Source organism: Mixophyes fleayi, chromosome 1 (assembly GCF_038048845.1).
Source record: "Mixophyes fleayi isolate aMixFle1 chromosome 1, aMixFle1.hap1, whole genome shotgun sequence".
NCBI classification, from domain to species: domain Eukaryota; kingdom Metazoa; phylum Chordata; class Amphibia; order Anura; family Limnodynastidae; genus Mixophyes; species Mixophyes fleayi.
In genome coordinates, this window is record NC_134402.1 from 188,596,377 (window position 1) to 188,618,331 (window position 21,955).

Sequence of the window (21,955 nt, forward strand, 5' to 3'; positions counted from 1 at the left end):
GAAAGCAGAGAAGCGAGAAAAGAAGCATAGAAGTACTGACTACAGAAACAGCTCTCGAAAAAACCGAGGGGGGGGGGGGGGGGGGGACAGATCGAGAGGGCTGCAGAAAAACGAGGGGGACAGAAAGCGAAGGCTACAGAAAAACGAGAGGAGCAGAAAGAGGGCTACAGCAAAAGGAGTGGGCAGAGAGGGCTACAGAAAAATGAGGGGATGGGCAGAATAGGGAGAGAAAAGTTGGTCGGCAGCAGGGGACATGTCTGTGTGTAACAGGTGAGTGATGACCATTTTTTTTTGTTTTGTATTATTAAATCTAACATTTGGGGCCTCTCTTCTAGATATCCAGCGTTTGCTCCTGGGCAGCAGTGAAAAATGGACAGCATTCTGCATCAGACATCAGTGCATCTGGACTACAGCCTTGCCCAGCCACCAGGAAGAGGTAAGTTATTTTTATTTTACAATTGTCAAGTGTGTGAGGGAGAAGGAAGGGAGTATTGTGAGGAGGAGGGGCGGTAGGCTGAAGATTTGCCATGGGTGCCGAGCAACCTAGCACCGGCACGGTGATTCGTGAGAAGGTCTCATGAGAGTGTGACTGTGCCATCTCTATGTAATGACTAGCGGATTGGGCACAAGTCGCTTGAGAAACGGGGACCTCAGAGTCCAGGGGCCTACAATGTCTTAATGCAGCCCTGGTTATATATCACATGAAAGCCCATAAAAAGTGGTTTAAAAGAGGCCTTGCCCAACTCGCTAGCTCAATCAGGTGAGCTACAAATACAATTTTAAAAAATGTTAAATGCAAGTTTTTTTTCCATTAAAAAGTGGAACTTTAAAGATGTATAACTTCAAAACCAGTGCACATATCAGCCTAAGATTTGGGAGTTTTCTTTGTACCAATGACAGCATTAATTATACCAAATTGCATTATAATCTGAAACTGTCAGTTTGAAAGCCTGTGTTGATTTGATGTGGAATAACTCATTCATGAAATAAACTTTTGGCCCACTGCAGTACATTTGTTTGGAAAATGTGTCTCTTAAAATTATTTTCTTGCCAGCGATCACATCAGACAGAGAAAAAGCGTTTTATCGCCATAAACTGGTTACAACATTTTATGCCAAGATCATGCATCCCTATTTTTCCCTCAAATCATCAAAGTTCAGGAGGGACAAAAGTGACAAGTCTGTATTAGGCTATGAACATGGAAACCATTTTGAGGCACATATGTATAAATCATGTGCCTCAAAATTTATGTGTAAATAATTAAGATTTTCTGTTACGAGAAAGACTATATGCCCCAGAGCTTCTAGAATCAATTAACAGATTTAGAAATCTTTCATTATTCATGTAGTGCCGAATCCAGTTTTGCAGCTTTTCTGTCCACCGCTGCTTACCCAATTGTTGCACGAAGGCTTATTTATGAACCACAAATAACGCAGACCAGCACTTTATTATATTTGTGCAAGTGAACCTATTTTGCGGGTTTGCAAATCCACCAAAAAATGCACATTAAAAAAAACTCAAAACTAATTTAAACGTCCACCTTACTACTTTAACATACCTTCCCTTTTCATTGATTCACACTTTTACTGAGTGTCCATTTCCATAGATAGACCAACCCTTGTGTCACAAAAAATTTTGTCCTGCAAACCAAAATCTTGTCTTTCTACGAGTGCAAAAGTAGCACTGAATTAGCTATTAAACATACAAAAAAAAATAAAAAAATCCCTCAAATAACCCAGCTCCTTACTCCCTCCTTATGCAGCAGACACCACCATCTTGGTTCTCAAATGTATGCCCTTACCCACAAAAAAAAAACCAACCTTACAGTCCATTAGCACACCAGCTGGCTTGTGACATTATAAAACAGTATGTGAACTGCAGCTGTCAAACATTTGTGTGTGTAAAGAGGTGAATCAATTCAACACATCTCCAGAACAGTCCAGAGACATTGCACTGATCTTGAGGCTAGAATCTACATTAATTTTTCCTCACACTCCATATAGGTGCAAGGACTAAATGAGCAGATTCCTTACCATAATGGCTGGCAATGTGCATAGCTGGATATTGCAGTGATGTCCAATGACACATTGTGACCAACTGAATCTCCTCCTATACGCCTGGACTGTTTCCTTCCAACCTCATCTACGCTATATGCGTTTGTATCTCTATATCTGTCCTCATCGTGTACCCTATCTTTTTCTTATTTAGAAGTCCTACCTACCTATTTCTATTTGTCCTAGTATAAAGCTTCTTTGAACAAGCAGAATGACAGTATTATATCTGCTGACCCCTATCTACAGATGTGCCCTGTTTGCACCTACTTATATGCATAAAATACATGGTATTTTTCCTATTGCCATAGGTAAACATCAATCTGGTGAGGGCATAAACATTTCTGTGCTCCAATACCAAGTAAAATTTACATTAGGTTTTTTTTTTCCCCCCCAATGTGGTTAATCGGATCTCAAAGCTATCCATTCAGCATAGCTGCAGGAGTGGGTGTATGGTATTCTGACCTTATCACACACAAGTCATCTCTACTTACGCTAAGAACATTTTAGAAATGTAAATCAAATAAATGCTTCACTATAAAATAAAAGAACATTAAAAGTGATGTTTTTAACTAACCTGCACCAGGTTGAAAAAGCAATGAATGTGGTGAGACGTGTACAAACTCACATGATTAATGCAAATGAATAGAACAAAATATAGCATGAAGCAAGTTATTAATAGCATTTACTATGATAGTTGGCCTCTTTTTAAAATGAATGAGAGAAAAAAAAAAAAAAAAGTATCAGAAACATGTATCCCAATAAGAAAAGGATACTAAAATAGTCAAACTACCAGTCTGACTGCTATAATGTAAAGTAAAATACAAGACAATCTATACATAGCCAGAATTAAACAGATATATTCAGCTGTGAATACATTGTTTTGTATTACAATAGCTTATGGTACATCTATTACAGTATTTCTTAATTTGCAGAATATTTGACTACTCTGATGGGTTTTTCTTACTTCAACAATTAACGGTGCAATCTGCACATAATTGCTATCAACTAATCAGATTTTCTCTGTCTACTGCAGGTAAAACAATTGGCAATTTCTATAAATACACCTCCTACAGTAAACATGCCAGATCAGATGGAGTAGCAAGACGGAAATATTTTACATGTCAAAATTGTATTTCAGTTTCAAATTGTGCTTTTTGTTGTTCTAGGGGAGAAGCTGAACAGACTGGGGTGTTACTTACAGGTTAGGTATATTTGTTATTCAACTACATGCAAAGATAAATATTTTGCTCTGCAGGACAACAGAAATTAAATGTAATTCAAATGTGTTCTTATGAGCAGGGCAGCAGAGCATTTTACTTTCTGCAAAAATGACTAAATTTCTCTGAAAATTATGGACACGATGTTGGCAAATACTTTAACTGGGTAAGTTACTGCACCTTCCAGTTTTAGTTGATATGTGGAGTGTAAAAAAAAAAGTTCAATGCAATACAGATTTGGTACTTCAAACTCATGATTAATTGAAGACGCAAGTCATATTTTAGGAGAAAAGAGTGTATGTGGAAATTAATGGGGTAACTTTAAAGTAACAGAAAGCAGGACCTTGATTTCACATTTTCACTGTCATCACCATCTGCATTTTAGTAAATGGCCTTTATTTAAAAGGAAATCTCAGATTTGGGCCAACGAAATTAGCGTAAAACTATACCATTGAGCAAAGTGACTTGGAAACTGGTGTAAGTTTATGAACTAAAAATGTGTAATTTACTAAAAACATTGTGGTTTGGATCCACAAGTACCAGGTCTCTGTGTGAAGCATTTATATGATATTCTCAAACTATGTGACCACCCCCCCAAAAGACACTCAACACCTAGTTCTTTATATATTTAAAGAAAAAAAATACAATTCAGCGTATGATACACTGTATACCACACAGGGAGGAAGTATTGCAATTCCCAAGTAAGACCTAATAGGAAAGCCATATTTAAAATATGTAAAAAAAAAAAAAAGTTATTAAAAGGTTAAATATTTAGCAATGTATGTACACAGTCTTTTATTAACTGCAATTCGACATGAAAAATATATTTGATCCTGTAGGTGAAAAGCAGATGTGTAAACATGCATAAATATGGGTTGGGTACGCAATGTAGACACTGAAAATGTCTACAGTTATCCTGTCGACATGAAAACGTTGGCAGGCTACATGCCTACACTTCAATTGTGGAGACAGCTTGAAAAGGTTTCACATTCACAATGTTGACAATCACAATGGTGGCCGGTCCGGCTGTATAGCATTGCATGTATAATGTCGGCATTGTGACTGTCAACAATCACACTGACAGTTTCAAGCTGTAACCACAATGGAATGTGATTACATGCCAACAATATTCACATCGACAGAACTGCCAACAGTGTCGTAAATTTAACCGCATCCCATCCACATACATACATACATACATACATACATACACACATACATACATACACACATACTGTGCAGCATTTTTTTTTTCCAAACCTGCCTAAAACTATTGCAAAATAAGAATGCTTTCAAAAATAGAAGTGTTTACATTTTGTCAATTGATAAAAAGTAAACGGTTAAGTGAATGAACAAAAGACAAATCTAAATCAAATCAATATTTGGTGTGATCGCTCTGTCTTCAAAACAGCATGAATTTTTTTAGGGACCCTTGCACAAAGTCTGGGATTTTGTAGGATTATAGTCAGGTATAACTAACCAATCATACCAAACAGGTAATAATGATCATCATTTTCATATGTAGGTTGAAAAATAGTCATTAAACAGAAAAAGCTGTAGCAGAGTTTGGCTGTTAATTACCCAGTTTCAATCCTCCTAAACAAAGGGGAGTTATGGAAGACCGTTTTATGTCACAGGTCATACACCATGTCAAGACTGAGCACCACAACAAGACACAAGGTAGTTATACTGCATCAGCAAGGTCTCTCCCAGGCAAAGATTTCAAAGCAGACTGGGATTTCAAGATGTGCTGTTCAAGCTCTTTTGAAGAAGCACAAGGAAACAGGCAACTATCTTCAGCATAAAAAAGAAAAAAAAGAACAAGTAGTCCTGGAAGTGATAAGGCCCCCATATAATCCTGATCTCAACATCAGAGTGTCTGGGATTACATGGAGAAAGAAGGATTTGAGCAAACCTACATCCACAGAAGATCTGTGGTTAGTTGTCCAAGATATTTGGAACAACCTCCCTGCCAAGTTCATTCAAAAACTGTATGCAAGTGTACCTAGAAGAATTGATGCTGCTTTGAAGGCAAAGGGTGGTCACACCAAATATTAATTTGAATTAGATTTCTCTTCTGTTCATTCAGATTATTTTCATCAATTAGCAAAATGCAAACTATTAACACTCCTATTTTTGAAAGCATTCTTAGTTTGCAGAATTTTTTCCACGCCTGCCTAAAACTTTTGCACAGTATATATATATATATATATATATTATATATATATATATATATATATACATACACACACACACACACACATATACATACATGTATATACAAACATATACATACATATATACACACACACACACGTTAACCTGTGCATGATACGCATGCATTCTAGTCAAATCAAGCTACTTAAGGTGTTAAAAAGGTTCTGGTCATCTTCATCGCCACACACACACACGCCGCTAGGCTTTTATATATTAGATAATGCTAAGAATTTAGTAGGTCAGTGTAGTATATAACTCCGCCCAGCAGGTGGCACTGCAGCTTGAGCACTCTGTCACCCGGTAGTTTTTTCCACACACACTAACACACACCTCTAGGCTTTTATATATTAGATACACACACACATTATTTATATATATATATATATATATATATATATATATATATATATATATATATATATATATATATATATACACATATATATACATACACACACACACACACACATATACATACACACACAGCTCGCATCTTGGTCATTCATATAATGGCTAAATGACTACATAATAAAATATAATCTCATGTCAGACGGCAGAAAGACAGCAGAACCTATGTTCTGAGCAGAGGAACACATTGCTTAATATGAGGTAATCCTCTTTTCTAGGTGTGTTTTGCATTCCTTCATTTATGCCTGGCACAATGAAACACCCTTTCAAAATGAGTTACATCATTGATGGGAGCAGTTTATCAAGTACTGTACATATAGACCAAGCAGTTGAGCATAACTGGTGTTTCTTGGCTTTTGCAGAACACACCTAAAAATGGAAATTGTAAAGTACTTCGGTAGTAGTTGTGTGAAATAATTCAGTGTATGGGACAATTCAAAATTGGACAGTCACATTCACCATCATGGCAGCATATAAGTGGGTGTGAGAAATGGATTATGAAGCTACTCTAAGAAAAGAAAAATAAATAAATAGTGGAGTACATTTAACGGTGTACTAAAGCATATGAAAACATTTTTGCCTTTAGTTCTCCTTCCACTATTGGATGTGGAAAACAGATACCAGATAGGAAAAAAAATAAAACTCACTGAAGAACACACCTTCGTATACAATGCTCCTTAACTCTTTCCCTTAAATATGAATATAAAAAAAATAATAATAACATTTCACTTTTTCAGCACACAAAGAGAAGCATTATAATGTCAAACTAAAAAAAAACCAAAAAAAGCAAAAAAAAAATATGTAAAAATTACCAAAAGGAGAGAAATGGAAACAGAATGAGAATTTTTCATTAACCTGACAAGTCCTTAAGAAAGAAGAGGTTCTTATTTTAAGAGCATCGTAAAAGTCAGTGTCATTGAAGTATTTATTCCAATCTGAAAGGCATCCAATTTGAGGGCATTTAGAGGTGAAAGGTTCAGGCAAGGAATTCCTGTACATGTTCGGTAACCACTTTGTTCCTGCACAGGACTGGAATCCAAACATGAAAGCAACCAACTACCAGAGGAAACAATATGTACATAGAATGGGTTGGCAAGAAAAACAAAACTATAAAAAAAAAAAAAAAAAAAAAACCCCCAAAAAAAAAAACCCCACAAACTAAAAATCCTGCATAAAAAAAAAAAAGTGAGTTTGAAAAAAGTAATGCAGATTGCACAGCTCTGTTAACAGGAGGGGAGAAAAATAGGAATTCATTCAGCTCATCAATATGATGAGCTGTTATATTCTCATACATCCAGGCAAGCATTCTACACTGTGTTTAGGTTGGATAACACCCTGATCCCCTCCAAAAACACTATTAAAAAAAAATTATATATATATTTATATATCCAATGTATTTTTCTGGTTTACTTAAGTAGAACAAAAAGAGAACAGTTCCTGGGGTGGGTGTAAAGTCTGTGTCCTCAGTCCAGCCTTGAAATGGGGAGCTGGTCTTAAATACTCCATGAGGCATAAAAGCAGGGGAAGCTGTGGATTGTCACCCTGCCAGATGAGGATCACCATCTTTCTGGTAATGAGGTAAGTGGCTGCTATGTACTGGATACAGGTGGCTTGTCTCCTTCGTCACTAGGCGCTAAAGAAAGAGGTATGTGTTAAAATGCATATATCAAAACAAAGGCTTTTACAAATGATCAAATTTGTAGCAAAACAAACTTTAAAATGAGTAAACCAGGCACACATTGGCCAGGATGTAACCCACACGCAAGGATATTTACCACTTGTAGTTGCAACTGCAGGGGTAAGGACATCATCATCACTGTCTTCCTCATTGGACTGTGTCACCTCCCTCACTGGCTCAGGGCACTTGATCTCTACCTCCTGCTCTACACGGCTCCTCAAGGCAAGGATGCGGTGATGAATTGCTGCAAAAAGCTGTCCTGTGTCTTTAGAACTTGCCTGTATATATAGAAAAGATAACTAAGTGGGCTAACTAGTATAATAGACTGTCAAGTGGTAATGAAAACATTACCAAGACAAAATGGAACTAGGGGACTTCAGATGTTCAGTAAAATGATTAACTTGCATTAGTGGTAATACCAGGTCTAAAGCCACTGAAAAAGTCTAATTTAACACTCACAGATATGAGAAAAACTTTGACACCCTGGTCCTCTGTGTCCATTGCAGTAATCCGAATGCTCTTCTCGCTGGCCTTGTCTATCTGCATCTGAGCCCAGAGCTTAGTGTTGAGGATTAGTCGCAGACTGCCCTGTGTGCGCATTACTGAGAGAAGATTCATATTATATAGAAAGGTAGTTACAGAGTATGCATGCTATCCTGCACTGCCACAGTTATCTACCTTAAAAACAAACAAAAAAAACAATGGTGGGCTTCCAGACTTAGGAACACTTTAATTAAATCTTAATGAGAATTCAGCCTTTTATCCCAGTAGGAACACAGCACCACTCGGGTATATACACAAAACAAACATACACAGTGTGGTTAGCTTAGGAGCAAACCCTGCCCCTTCCTAAAAGCAGCAGGGGCAATTCAACGGAGATCCAAGCTGCTAGATGTTAGCCTACCAAATATAAGCCTGGAGTTCTTTCAAATGCAGTCTGGAGAATTTGGGGATTAAACCTTGTGGGAAATGTGTACTTGTATGCATCATGTTCAATAACATTTGTAAAAGGATAGAACAGGGGAGGAGCAGGCAAGTATTCAAAACAAAGATTGCATCCAGAGCCTTTTCCTGGTCACAGGGGAGGGGGAATTTTATTTCTTTTTTTACTCAGATTCTCTGGTACCTCATACACCGAAGCTGCTTACGGTGCAAAACAAATACTATATCTCTGAAACAGATTTGCTCAAATTTTCCATTAATAATGTACTTTGTTGCAGATCTAGTATGCTATTGTTAAACATCATAATTTAGGGACATAAAACTAAAAAGATGATTAATAATTAGTATATTTGTTGATAATATACAACAGATTTGCATATAGACGACCATCGGGACCCACTCTATATGAGCTGGTAGTATACATTCCCTGAGGAAGGCATTGCATAACAATGCTTAAATGCTGCACTTTTCTAGAGTTCAGAATAGCTTAATTGCTACTGTGGTGACAAGATGAAGCAAAGGGGATTTGCTCCTCCCCTGCTACAAAAGGTGCGATTAAGCTCTAAAGATGCTGCATGCAATATTTTCTGAGCAGAATCCCTCTTACCTGACAGGGGAGGGTCAATTCCCCTTCACTTCAACCTGTCACCATGTCTAGTTGGAAAAGTGCAGCATTCAAGCGCTCCCATTTGACACCACCCTAAAAGTTGGGAGAGGTTTATAGGAAACAAAAACAAAACAAAACCGCGGGGTAGACCAATTTTATTGTCCCTGATGTTCCAAGCTCCCAGGACCATACAGGCCCGTAAAACATTTCTTTGAACTCTTTCTGTACAGATACATAAACACATTAACTGCAAGAGTGGAGGTCATTGCAAAAAACTAATATTCCATGAAATTATTTTTTACTAAACAAGCACCCAAAAGGAACTAGCTTTCTTCAGGAGGCCACTAAAACATAGTTGTTTTTTTTTTTTTACGATGTAAGAATATGAATAATTACCATCACAACACTTTGCAAACTTTTTTTTTTTTTATAATTGTTTCTTCGTTATTTCCCATATTTTCAGGGTCCTCACATGGAAGCTGCATGTTACATTTGGCTTGGCCTTAATGTAACTTCAGTTACGATTTTATGCCCTCTCCCTGCACCAAAATCTAGAGAAATTCAGGAAGATAGACTAATATAGCCTTGAAAATGTCTATATGCAAAGGGCTGGTTGATGCAGACTAGTAAATTTAGAATATCAAACTCAAAGGTTTTTAGGTCATTTATTCACTTGCATGCAAGCTAAATACTGCCTCACTTATGACAAAAACATTACTGTTTGCAACCCCCAATGAACTCACCCAGTCTAGATTGCAACGTGCCATCTTCCGTGGAGGCCATATCGTTGAGTCGCAAAAGACCACGACCTCTCTCAACCCATGACTGCGACACTTTATCAAACACAAATAATTTGCACTGAATCTGCCAGTAGATGGAAAAGTCAGGGAAAGGGGGTTGGGAAAAAGATAGTTAAAAATTGAACATTAAGTGTCAGTTACAAACATGGATGCACTCAATTGAGTGTTAAGAGACATGTGGCCATGATCCTATACTTAAGTGAAGGATAATTACCAAGGCAATACTGAAATAGGCAGCAGATTAAATTATGAGGATTTCTGCTTTCCAGGTCATCAAGTCAAAATTATACAGTCAGCTTAGGAGAGCTCAATTGAGTTTAACTTGGACATTAGATTTAAACAGGTCTGTTTTGCCTCTAATAAACTCAAACTTTTCAGGCAAGTTATTTGTCATCTGCTTAAATGTAGTCTGCTTACCTGTAATACATTGCTCTCTGCTTCTTCTCCTGTAATAACTTCCACCTTCTCCAATAAACACCGCTTTGCGGTGGCCTTTGTGTATGCAGCTGCAGATTCCGCCAGTGATTCAGAGATGTTATTAGCTGCAGAAATTTAATGGGACAGTATTATGTGTAAGTTAGCACGGAAACTATTAACACTTTAATCAGTAATACTAGGGGATCTATTTAAAAAGTGGTGAAAAAAAGCCAAAATGCCAACCTAATCGCCAAAGGTTCTTTCGCCACTTATTTTTTAAAAGTTAACACTAGATAAATCAAAGATTTCTCCAGACAGCTGCCTTAGTTTGCATCTAAATAGGCACACCTCTGAAAGCCACATTGGGACCAAGAACAAATTGGTAGTGCCAATCTTAAATTATGAACAAATTTTATTACATTTCACAAGAGTTTTACATTCCCCAATTTTTGCTGCAGATACAGTTTAAAGTTGACATATAGTCATTGGCCAAAAGTTTTGAGAATGACACAAATATTTTTAACAAAGTCTGCTGCCTCAGTTTTCATGATAGCAATTTGCATATACTCCAGAATATCATGAAGAGTGATCAAATGAATTGCAATTAATTTCAAAGTGACTCTTTGCCATGACAATGAACTTTATCCCAAAATCAACATTATCACTGCATTTAAGCCCTGCCACAAAAGGAACAGCTGACAGGTGAGTGTGTTGACGAGGACAAGGCTGGAGATCACTCTGTCATGCTGACTGAGTTAGAATAACAGACTAGAAGATTTAAAAGGAAGGTGGTGCTTGAAATCATTGTTCTTCCTCTAAACCATGGTTACCTGCAAGGAAACACGTGCAGTCATCACTGCTTTGCACTAAAAGGGCTTCACAGGCAAGGCTGCTAGTAAGATTGCACCTAAATCAACCATTTATCGGATCAAGAACTTCAAGGAGAGAAGTTCAATAGTTGTGAAGAAGGCTTCAGGGCACCCAAGAACATCCAAGCAAGCACAAGGACCGTCGCCTAAAGCTGATTCAGCTGCAGGATAGGGGCACCACCAGTGCAGAGCTTGCTCAGGAATGGCAGCAGGGAGGTGTGAGTGCATCTGCATGCACAGTGAGGCAAAAACTTTTGGAGGATGGCCTGGTGTCAAGAAGGCCAGCAAAGAAGCCACTTTTCTCCAGGAAAAACATCAGGGACAGACTGATATTCTGCAAAAGGTACAAGGATGGGACTGCTGAGGACTGGTGTAAAGTCAATTTCTCTGGGGTATCCCCTTTCGAATTGTTTGGGGCATTTGGAAAAACTCTTGTCCAGAGAAGGAAAGGTGAGCGCTACCATCAGTCCTGTGTCATGCTAATAGTAAAGCATCCTGAGACCATTCATGTGTGGGGTTGGTTCTCAGCCAAGGGAGTGGGCTCACTCACAATTTTGCCTAAGAACACAGCCATGAATAAAGAATGGTACCAAAACATCCTCCAAGTGCAACTTCTCCCAACCATCCAAGAACAGTTTGGTGACGAACAATGCCTTTTCCAGCATGATGGAGCACTTTGCCATAAGGCGAAAGTGAAAACCAACTGGCTCGGAGATGAAAACCTCGAAATTTTGGGTCCATGGCCAGGAAGCTCCCTAGACCTTAATCCCATTGAGAACTTGTGGTCAATCCTAGAGAGGCGGGTGGACAAACAAAAACCCACAAATTCTGACAAACTCCAAGCATTGATTAGGCAAGAATGAGCAGCCATCAGGCAGTATGTGGCCCAATAGTTAATTGACAGCTTGCCAGGGCGAATTGCAGAGGTCTTCAAAAAGGAAGATCAAAACTGCAAATATTGACTCTTTGCATAAACTTAATGTAATTGTCAATAAAAGCCTTTGACACTTATAAAATGCTTGTAATTTTACTTCAGTATACCATAGCAACATCTGACAAAAAGGTCTAAAAACACTGAAGCAGCAAACATTGTGAAAATCAATACTTGTCATTCTCAAACCTTTTGGCCATGACTGTAGAGCATTCAAGAAAATCAAATTCCAAAGGGATAAAAAAGGTTGTTGTACGTGAAGTACAACCTGCAAAAATGTCTTAACATCCGGAAACAGGGGCATCTTTTCTTTGAAAGATGACAGAGAGCAAATATCTAAACTTCGAGAGCACTAAGGCGCAGACTGGCCACCAACCCCTTTTGTAAGAACATAAGCAACCTCAGTAAATGAGAAGAGGTAGGAAACCTTTTCCTACTGCAGCAGAAAACACATGCCCTCCATTTATAATTTCAGTCCAAAACTGGTTTACTTTCTCGAAGCAAGAATACAATCAGATAAACTTTTTGCTCCAAGGATCATGGTTCAGCATCCACGCCGTTAAAGCCAGCTTCTCTGTTGGTGTAGAAACGGCCCTTGACTTAGTAGATTTGGTCTGAGCAGCAGTCACCACAATGGACCCACCCTTATGGGGAGAACGCCTGCTTAGCAGGTCCTTCAAGGCCAATCTGGGGCTACTAAAATGATCCAAATGCCATCTCTCTACCTTTTATCAAGACCCTCGGAAGCATTACTACTGGAGGGAAAAGGTAAACCAGGTGAAACTGCCAGGGAGGTGACATGGCGTCTGCCAAGACAGCCCAAGGATCTCAGGCCCTGGAGCAGACAAGCTCCATCTTGTGGTTCAACAAAGACTCCACCATGTTGACCCCCCCTATCTACAATCTGGCAAAAGACCTTCAAAATGAGGAGTCCATACGCCAGAGTGAATTCTCCACCCCTGAATAAAGCCTGCCATTATGGCTTGAACGATTCGCTTGACCCACCGAAAGATTCAACACATTAATTGGAAGCTTGAATTTCTTTAAAGACCCTGAAAGCAAGCATAAGAAATACAGCTAGGTTTCCACATGGTCATGTATAATTGTTTTATTGAGATATGACAGCTCTTCTGAACTTTCTGCAATTTATAGAGTAGTATCCATAGAGTAATTACAAGCTACTAGAAAGACACAAAAATGGATTTTGTAAGAGTTGTAGGTGGTTATGTACAAGCCACTAAATGAATCTCATCAAGATAGAATACCCATTTAGTTTATAGCAGGGGTGCACAATCTTCTTTGCCCAAAGGCCACATTGGGCAATTCTACTCATTTGAAGTGGCCACAGCAAACAGAATATACTACAGGAAAAGAGGAACCTCTTTGCACTCATGACTTCCCTTTCAACATTGTTAAGTAATCTTAAGAAAGGATAGAACTGTATGTTCAGAATGGACCCTCTGGTCCTCCTCACCACTAACACAATTCTTCCGCCCCCAGTAGCAGCCCTCCACCAACCAGCCCCTATAACATTCTCACTCACGTCTGAAGTAAAACATTTGCAGCACACAGGTTGTGCATTAGCAACTTAAGTCATATAAATGCTAATATGGCAGTTATTAAAGAGGTCTTAAGAGGAGATCAGGGCATCTCAACAGAGTGCAGTGATTTTCTTCTAGATGCCATAGAATTTATATTGACCCATAATTATTTCTCATTTGATTCGGTTTTATATTTACAGACCTTGGGGACGGCCATGGGCACCAGGTTTGCCCCGAGCTATGCCAATCTTTACATGGGGGCATTTGAAGAATGTCACCTGTGGGGTGGCCAGTTCGGGGCGAACTTGGTGCTCTATGGCCGTTATATTGATGATTTATTTATAATTTGGGAGGGGGGTTATGATTTGGCTTTGCAGTTTGTTAACTATTTAAATTCTAATGATTATAATTTAAAATTTACCCATCAGTTCAGCCCGGTAGAAATGAATTTCTTGGATGTGACCTTCTCTTTGGAGGATGATAGAATTATATCCAATAACTATAGTAAACCGGTGGATTCTAACTCATATTTGCACTACACCAGTGGCCATTACCGCCCTTGGGTGAATAATATCCCCAAAGGACAAATGAGTAGAATCCGTAGAAACTGTACCAGGTTGGAAGATTTTGAAACTCAAGCAAACATATTACAACAAAACTTTACAGATAGAGGGTATCCAATAGCATTGGTTGAAGAAGCGAATAAATCTGCTTTTAGTAAAAATAGAGAAGATCTTCTAATCCCAAAAATAGAAAAGAAAGATAAGGGGAGAATTTGGGGACAGAATAATTCATTATGTTTTGTCTCAAAATTTAATAGTAAATCCATGACTATTAAGAAAATCATCGGGGATAATTTCAGGTTTCTAAAGCAAGATAATATCCTGCGGGACTTGATAGAAGAGACCTAATATTGTATTTAGAAAGAATCGTAATCTAAAGAACCTTTTGGCTCCTAGTTTCTTTAAACCTGAAATGAAGTTAAACATAGAACCATCCTGGATACCATCAAAACCTGGAGGTTGCTTCAGATGTAATAAGAAAGTTTGCCTTACGTGCAAACATATTGTCAATGGGGCAAAAGAAGTTATATCCACCACTAACAAGACAGAATATAAAATCACCCAATTCATTAACTGTGAAACAGTTTATGTGGTTTACGTGTTGAAGTGCCTGTGTGGCCTTCAATACGTGGGAAGGACCACTCGCCCATTAAAAAATAGATTTAGAGAGCATCGTTTAAACATCATGAAAGGAGTTTTGACACATGGGATTTCTAAACACTTCGCTGAGAAACATAATAGTGATCCATCCCATATCACTCTTATAGGATTAGAGAAAATAGAGTGTACTTTTAGGGGGGGTGATAGATATCGCAAACTGTGCCTGAGTGAGGCTATGTGTATTTTTAAACTACAAACTATGTATCCTGAAGGCCTCAATGAGACGATTGAATTTAATGATTGGCACTGTTAAAAAGAATGTACGAGAATTGGTATTATTTTATTTTAGTTTATACTATATATGCATATGTATGGTTTCATTGTATTATTGAATGTACTTTTTAGGTATTTATCCTAACATCCAGGGCAATAGATAACGATGCAGAATTCCCTCATGAGGAATTTATGAATTTATATATATTTTATATATTTTTTTTTTATGCAATATTTTTTTTTTTTTTTTTTTTTATATGTATTATTATTATTATTATTTTTATATTATTATTTCTTTGGAGATACATATATGCATGTTGTTTTTATGTATACTGTTTATTATAGAAAGAGATGAGAAGATTAAAACTCTATATAAATATAAAATACAAAAAGATAAAAAATACAAATAATAAAAAATAAACAACAAAAATGAATAGAGATTACCCCATCATGATATTCACCGAAGGGGAGTGCTATCATTAAGCCTAATTAGGCAATGAATGTGCGGTATCCAATGAGATTGGAATCAGAGATACATTTAAGGAATCAGAGACATGGAAGTTTAAGAGGCTTGAGAAAGTCCACATGTGGTGGACGAAACGCGTTGCCTACAATTCATCTGATTCTACACCTATCTACACTTATTGATTGTCTTCTGAATGAACTAGACGATTTACAACAGGAACTCTTTTCAGCCGTTTTTCTGCTACATGGAATTTATACAGGTGCGCACCTGCAACACCATTAGGAGCTCATTATAGCCAAACGTGAATCGGAGAGCCAGCGGAGAGCCAGTGTGAGTTTGTGGTCTGCGTGGAGCGACAACAGAGAGACTGTGAGTGCATATTTTGCCAATTTCTCCCAATCCATCTCAATTACTGGCAAATCTCCGTGGCTTCAGTAGTTTTATTTGTCTGGATGGCTACGTGTATATTTCATTAGACACATAGTGTCAGTTATCTGGAGGAGAGATATCGGAGTTACTGCGGGGAGTTTCTCCTGCTACATTACACACTTGATTGAACCTTTAGAAATATCTCCTAAGCTCCGTTTATTATATTTGCTTCATCTACGGCTATCATACACATTCTACCTGGAACGTTATTTGTCTTGTGGAGGAATTAATATACCAATCCTAAACGTCTACAGTAGAATCATGATATTCTAAACGCTTTTCCCTTGAAATGGGAACTAGCTAAGATCTGTCTATGCTCATAAATTCAAAGAGTTTTACTTTACTCCCACTACCGATTTTCATTAGTGGTCAATTGCTAATGGGATTGATGGTCCTTACAACCTTAATATTTCTATTGGCGTTGCACTTGATGTAACGAATAATGGTTCTCAATTAATACATACATCTCTCTACTGTTCATTTCTGAAGTTTTATACACCTTTTTATTGAAGAATGTGATTTTTTTATTGTGTAATAAAACGTTGTACTGTATTCCATATTGCCCTGGATAGTTATTTACTTATCACTCAGATAAATCATCGAGGGAGATTCACTACTCTGGAATCATTTTTCAGCGCTGTTTTATTTTTTATTTATTTAATATGGCATATGGCACTTATGGGGTTGGTGTGTTACATCATATGAGATCAGCTGGGCATCACAAGCCATGGTCAGAAACAGCAGGACTTGAAGAAACACAAACCTAGTGTGTCAAGATACCTTACAAGTAGTGTGCATGTATAGTAGTGTTTGTTTTATAAACTGTCATAATGCACAAGCTCAGCAGCCTCCATTGACATGCATGCTCACAGACAACCACCCCTAATGAAAAGAATACAGCATAGAATGGACATTTTTGCATTAAAATTAGTTCTTACATTTCTCTGGGGTGTTTTCCAATGAGGATCCATCTGATCCAGACTCTATTCCAGCATTCTCCTTATTACTGTCAGAACCTGCCTCTGCTTTGGGTGGACTCTGCAGTTTGGGAATTGATCAGAAAATTAGCTTAAACATGAATAAGAGGGAACAAGAGATTAGGTTCTGTAAACACTCTGGGGGAGGGGGGGATTCAATTATGGCAGGAATAACGCGGTGATAATAGTATTACCGTTAACATGGTAATTTTAACCTGGATTTCTGAACGCGGCAAATCAGCATTAAAGATTACCGTACTAACAGTAATAATGTGCACTATTACCTTATGAACAGCGAGTGTGTCGGCCGTGGTACTTTCGCGAGTAACACGGCTAATTGAATTCCCCACTGTATTACATCTTAAGACATTTTGTCTTATCTTAAGACATATTGGGCCAAATTTCAACTGCCCATATCGAATCCAAATTTCAATTCAAAGACTAGGGCTTACTTCTTGGTTTGCTTTGAGCTTCTCACTGTTTGATACTCTATGTTGCCATTTAAGTGTACCCTATTTCTAAACAAATTGCACACTTCACCATTACCAATTGCCTCTAATTCATTTCATTACATCAATTTTTCTTGAATGTTTTACAAAGATAAATAACTGGTTCAGAAAAAAAAAAAAAAAAAAAAAAAAGAAGGTGGGTACAAGAGGGGGGACACAATTCAAACAGGTACAATGAAAAAAAAAAAAAAAATTAGACAAGTACAAACTGTGTACATTACATGAATGAAAGACCTAAGAATATGGTTTTGATGGAGCAGCATGGTAATATATGGCATTAACAGACTACTGTTTTTTTTTTTTAAGACGGTCATCAAGAAAAAAATTCACAAGGTACAGACAGACGCATAAGAGATATATGCCCGTCAAACACAGTGAAGGACATGTTTTGTGTACATGATAAAAATGGTGTTAAGTTGGATTTCTTGAAATGAATAATCCATCCATGATATTATAAGTCTGGGCCGTCTCAGGCATTTAGCCTACAGCAAGTTTGGAGATTCCACCTTTATCAGCAAATCGTCCAGGTAGGCAATGATAATCACACCCCTGCACCTCAGAAACAGACCATGTGCTTTGTGAATACCATCTGCGCTTTCACCAGGTCTAAAGGTGGGATCATGGGTGTTGGTAAAAACGCATAGTCCAGATTGAATTGCTGTTTTTTTGTTTTTTGTTTTTTAAATCAGGTAAAATTTTATTGCATTTTTTAACTTTTTTTTTTTTTTTAACAGCAAAAAAGCCCAAAACAATAGGCTAAAACAACAACTACAACCCACACAGTGATACAGGCAGTGTCAAATATTCATACACAGTATAGTCAAAATACATTGATATTCAGCTTTTCAAACCATGGTATGCACATCCTCCAAAGTCTCGAGATACAATGAGATAATAACACAATATTAATAAAATAAAAAACAAACGTTGACCTTAATAACAAAGTAGGAGGCTGGATGTCTGCCTCGAGCATTGCATTAGGAGAGCTCCACCTCCCTCAATCCTTCTGTAACATATGGGGATATTCTCCACATGTACCATATTCTTTCATATTTATCCACTAGGTTCCTGCTGGTGAACATGAACCTCTCTTGGCCGACTGTATTGTTAACAAGGTCAATCCAGCTATTCAGAGTCGGGCCTTCGGGTGCCATCCACTTCCTAGCTATGACCACTTTTGCTAACATAAGTAACGTATTAATGAGCAGTCTAATAAGTCTACGGGTGTTTTTGTTCAAGCCTAAACCAAATATACATAGTTTTGGCGTCAAGGCAGACACTCCCACCTCCCACCTCCAATCGTTTAATACAAACCTCCACCTCTCCCCAAAAGCATGAAACCAATGGACACTCCAAGAGCATATGCCAAAAGTTCCCTTTCTCACTCCCACACTTAGGACACAAAACCACCTGACCCCTATTAAATTTAGAAAGCTGAAGAGGAGCAAGATACGCTCTGTGCAGCAGAAAAAAACTGAACCTGGCGAAATTTGACCGATGCAGTGACCTCTTTCGGGCTACACAACAGCATATCCCATGCCTTATCACTAATCCGCCCAAGATCACCCTCCCACCTGCATCGCAGCTCCGGCAAGCCCCCCACACCAGATCCTTCCACCAATAAGGAATACAAAAATGAAATTTGCCGCCTCTGGCCCAACCTTGACAGTTGCACTCTCAAAGAATCTACATTAAAACTCGGGGCAGCTCCCCGAAACTGCGAGGCAAGAGCATGTCTTACTTGCAAATACCTATAAAAGTAACTCCTAGGTAGCTCATGTAATCCCTGCAGTTGCTCAAATGAATATAGTATCCCATTCTCATACAGTTGGCAAATTTACAAAATAATACATATTGGACAAGCTCCAGCTCCCTCCATCCTAACCAACTCTCCAAAGTCCAAATTATCCCAAAGTGGAGTGCATGGGTCCAAGTCGAATACACCTCCAATGAGATGAAAATCGCCAAACCTTCATGGCCTGTATCAATAAAGGGGGGGTCCCCACCGACCTTTCTACCAGCCAAAATAAATTGCACCCGTGTATGTTAAGAACCTGTCCCAGAGACTAGAAAATCATGCAAATCTACACCCATCCGCGCCCGGAATCATACCTCAATATGTGTCAGCTGAGAGGTAAAATAATAAAGCCGCAGATTCGGCAAAGACAAACCCCCCGACCCTCGAGAACGATATAAAGTGGTAAGCTTAACTCTTGCTCTCTTGCCTGCACACACCAAAGAAGCCATGAGACGCTCAATATAACAAAATATACTATGAGGGATATATACCGGCGACTGCTGCAAAACATACAGAAACTTCGGTTGAATTATCATTTTGACCAGATTAATTCTACCTGTTACCGTTAATGGCAGCTGTTTCCATACGCCGATCCGTCTCTTAAGATAGTCAATCTGAGGCTGGACATATTGACCCATATCACTAGAGATCCAGATACCAAGATATTTAAATACCGGAGTCCATTTAAGAGGAGTCTGCAAGACTTGACCCGTAGGGCAAATACCCTTAATCGGAATTACACTAGATTTATCCCAGTTGATCAAAAGCCCCGAGTACCTACCGAAAATTGTGACCACCCGGAGAAGCGCAGGTGGCAACCTATCAGGGCTGGACAAAAAAAGTAGCATGTCATCTGCGTGGAGGGCGATAGTGTCCGTCCTGCAGCCCACCTTCAATCCAGTAATATCTGACTGCATCCTAACCGCACATGCCAACGGCTCTATGGCCAGGGAAAACAGAGTGGGGGACAGAGGGCAACCCTGTCTGGTACCTCTGCCCATAACAAACTAACGAGACACAAAGCCATTCACACAGACTAGCTGTAGGACAAGAGTACAGCAATCGTACCCACTGAACAAAAACCGGTCCAAATCCGAATTTCAACAGCACCGCCCACAAGTACCTCCACTCCACAGAGTCAAAGGCCCTAGCAGCATCTAATGATACCACCACCACCTTCTCCTCCGCAGGGTGGGGCAGCTGCAGATGACAAAAAAGCCTACTCAAATTTATAGCCGTAGAATTTCCCGGCATAAAACCAGTTTGGTCAGAATCCACAATCTCACTAATCACCCGACTCAAACGTGACGCCAAAATTTTTGCCAATATCTTAATATCCGTTGTCAGTAACGATATAGGTCTGTATGATTCTGGAAACAAGGGATCCTTTCCCGTTTTAGGGATAAGGACTATAAGAGCTTCAGACAGACAGAGACACACACCCCTGATCTCTAAAACTTGCAAACATGTCTTGCAAGCGAGGCACAAAAACACCAAATGCTTCTTATACAACTCTATGGGTATCCCATCTATGCCAGGAGCCCTGCCACTTGGAAACGAGGATATCGCAGCTACAATCTCCTCATCAGTGATTGACAGGTCCAAACTTTCTCTACTATCTGATCTTAGCTCAGGCAAGGAAACAGCCGCCAGGTACGTGTCTAAATCAGAATCTGAGTACTCAGCTCTAGACGCATAAGCATCTTTAAAATATACATAGAAAACATCACTGATCTCTTTGGTCAAGGTATGCACAACACCCAAAGTATCTGTTTTTCCCACCACTGCAGCCGCCGCCCTCTCTGACCTAGCTAAATACGCCAAAAACCTGCCACATTTATCCGCCTTCAAAGTATTGAGTATGCTTAGCAAATAACTTACGTCTTGATTTATCGAACAAGTAATCCGACCATTCTCTCTGTACCGCTAACCAAGCCATCCTGTCAGAAGCCATATAAGAGAGATACACCTCCTCCAACCGCACAACCTCTTTTTCTAATCTATCACCTCTCAACCTAGACTCTCTTTTGAAATAGTTAATACTTCTAATTAAGGATCCTCTTAAAAAAGCCTGGAATGAATCCCAAACGAGAGGCGGAGCCGCCGTATCCACATTAGTAGCAAAGTACCCTTCCCATTGAGATTCTAAAGTATTTCCATCCTGCAATAATGTCAACCAAAAGGGGTTAAGTCTCCAAAATGCTTGACCTCGAGAAACATTAAGCTTTACTGTTAATACCAATGGAGAATGATCTGAAATCCCTCTTGGTAAATATGCAGCATCCGAGACAGCCGCCAGCAACCCCCTTGATACAAGTCCTAGATCAATTCGGGAGAAAGCATTATACGAAGTGGAATAACAGGAGAAACAGACCTCTGCCGGATGTCTCAGACGCCACACGTCCACCAAACCCATCTCTTCCACCAGATCAGCAAATTTCGATTTTCTAACATGTGTAGTATCCCCCACCTCCCTCCACCTATCAACATTAGGATCCAACACATTATTGAAATTCCCACAGCAAATCACATGAGTGTCAGGAGAGAGATAAAATCACTGCATTTTTTTTTTTTTTTTTTTTTTTTTTAGAACTTCACCACTATAATGGGGCGGGTAATAAACTGACAGTAAGTTTATACATTTAGAATCAAAAATGCC

General features: G+C 38.8%; 1 protein-coding gene across 3 annotated transcripts in view; it reads right to left on the bottom strand.

Moving 5' to 3' along the window:
* Positions 1 to 6,724: 6,724 nt before the first annotated feature.
* Positions 6,725 to 21,955, bottom strand: part of RANBP3 (RAN binding protein 3) — a 61,731-nt gene continuing 46,500 nt past the window's right edge. The window contains exons 12-17 of one of the 3 annotated variants that reach the window (XM_075204657.1): positions 16,951 to 17,050; positions 10,341 to 10,465; positions 9,867 to 9,987; positions 8,034 to 8,176; positions 7,672 to 7,852; positions 6,725 to 7,529 (exon numbers count right to left, since the gene is read on the bottom strand). In XM_075204657.1, coding sequence (XP_075060758.1) covers positions 7,486 to 7,529; positions 7,672 to 7,852; positions 8,034 to 8,176; positions 9,867 to 9,987; positions 10,341 to 10,465; positions 16,951 to 17,050 — 714 coding nt within the window. In that variant the 3' untranslated portion in view covers positions 6,725 to 7,485. Of the gene's footprint in view, positions 7,530 to 7,671; positions 7,853 to 8,033; positions 8,177 to 9,123; positions 9,217 to 9,866; positions 9,988 to 10,340; positions 10,466 to 16,950; positions 17,051 to 21,955 lie in introns of those variants that run through there. The other 2 variants (XM_075204658.1, XM_075204659.1) reach the window with 2 other exon arrangements.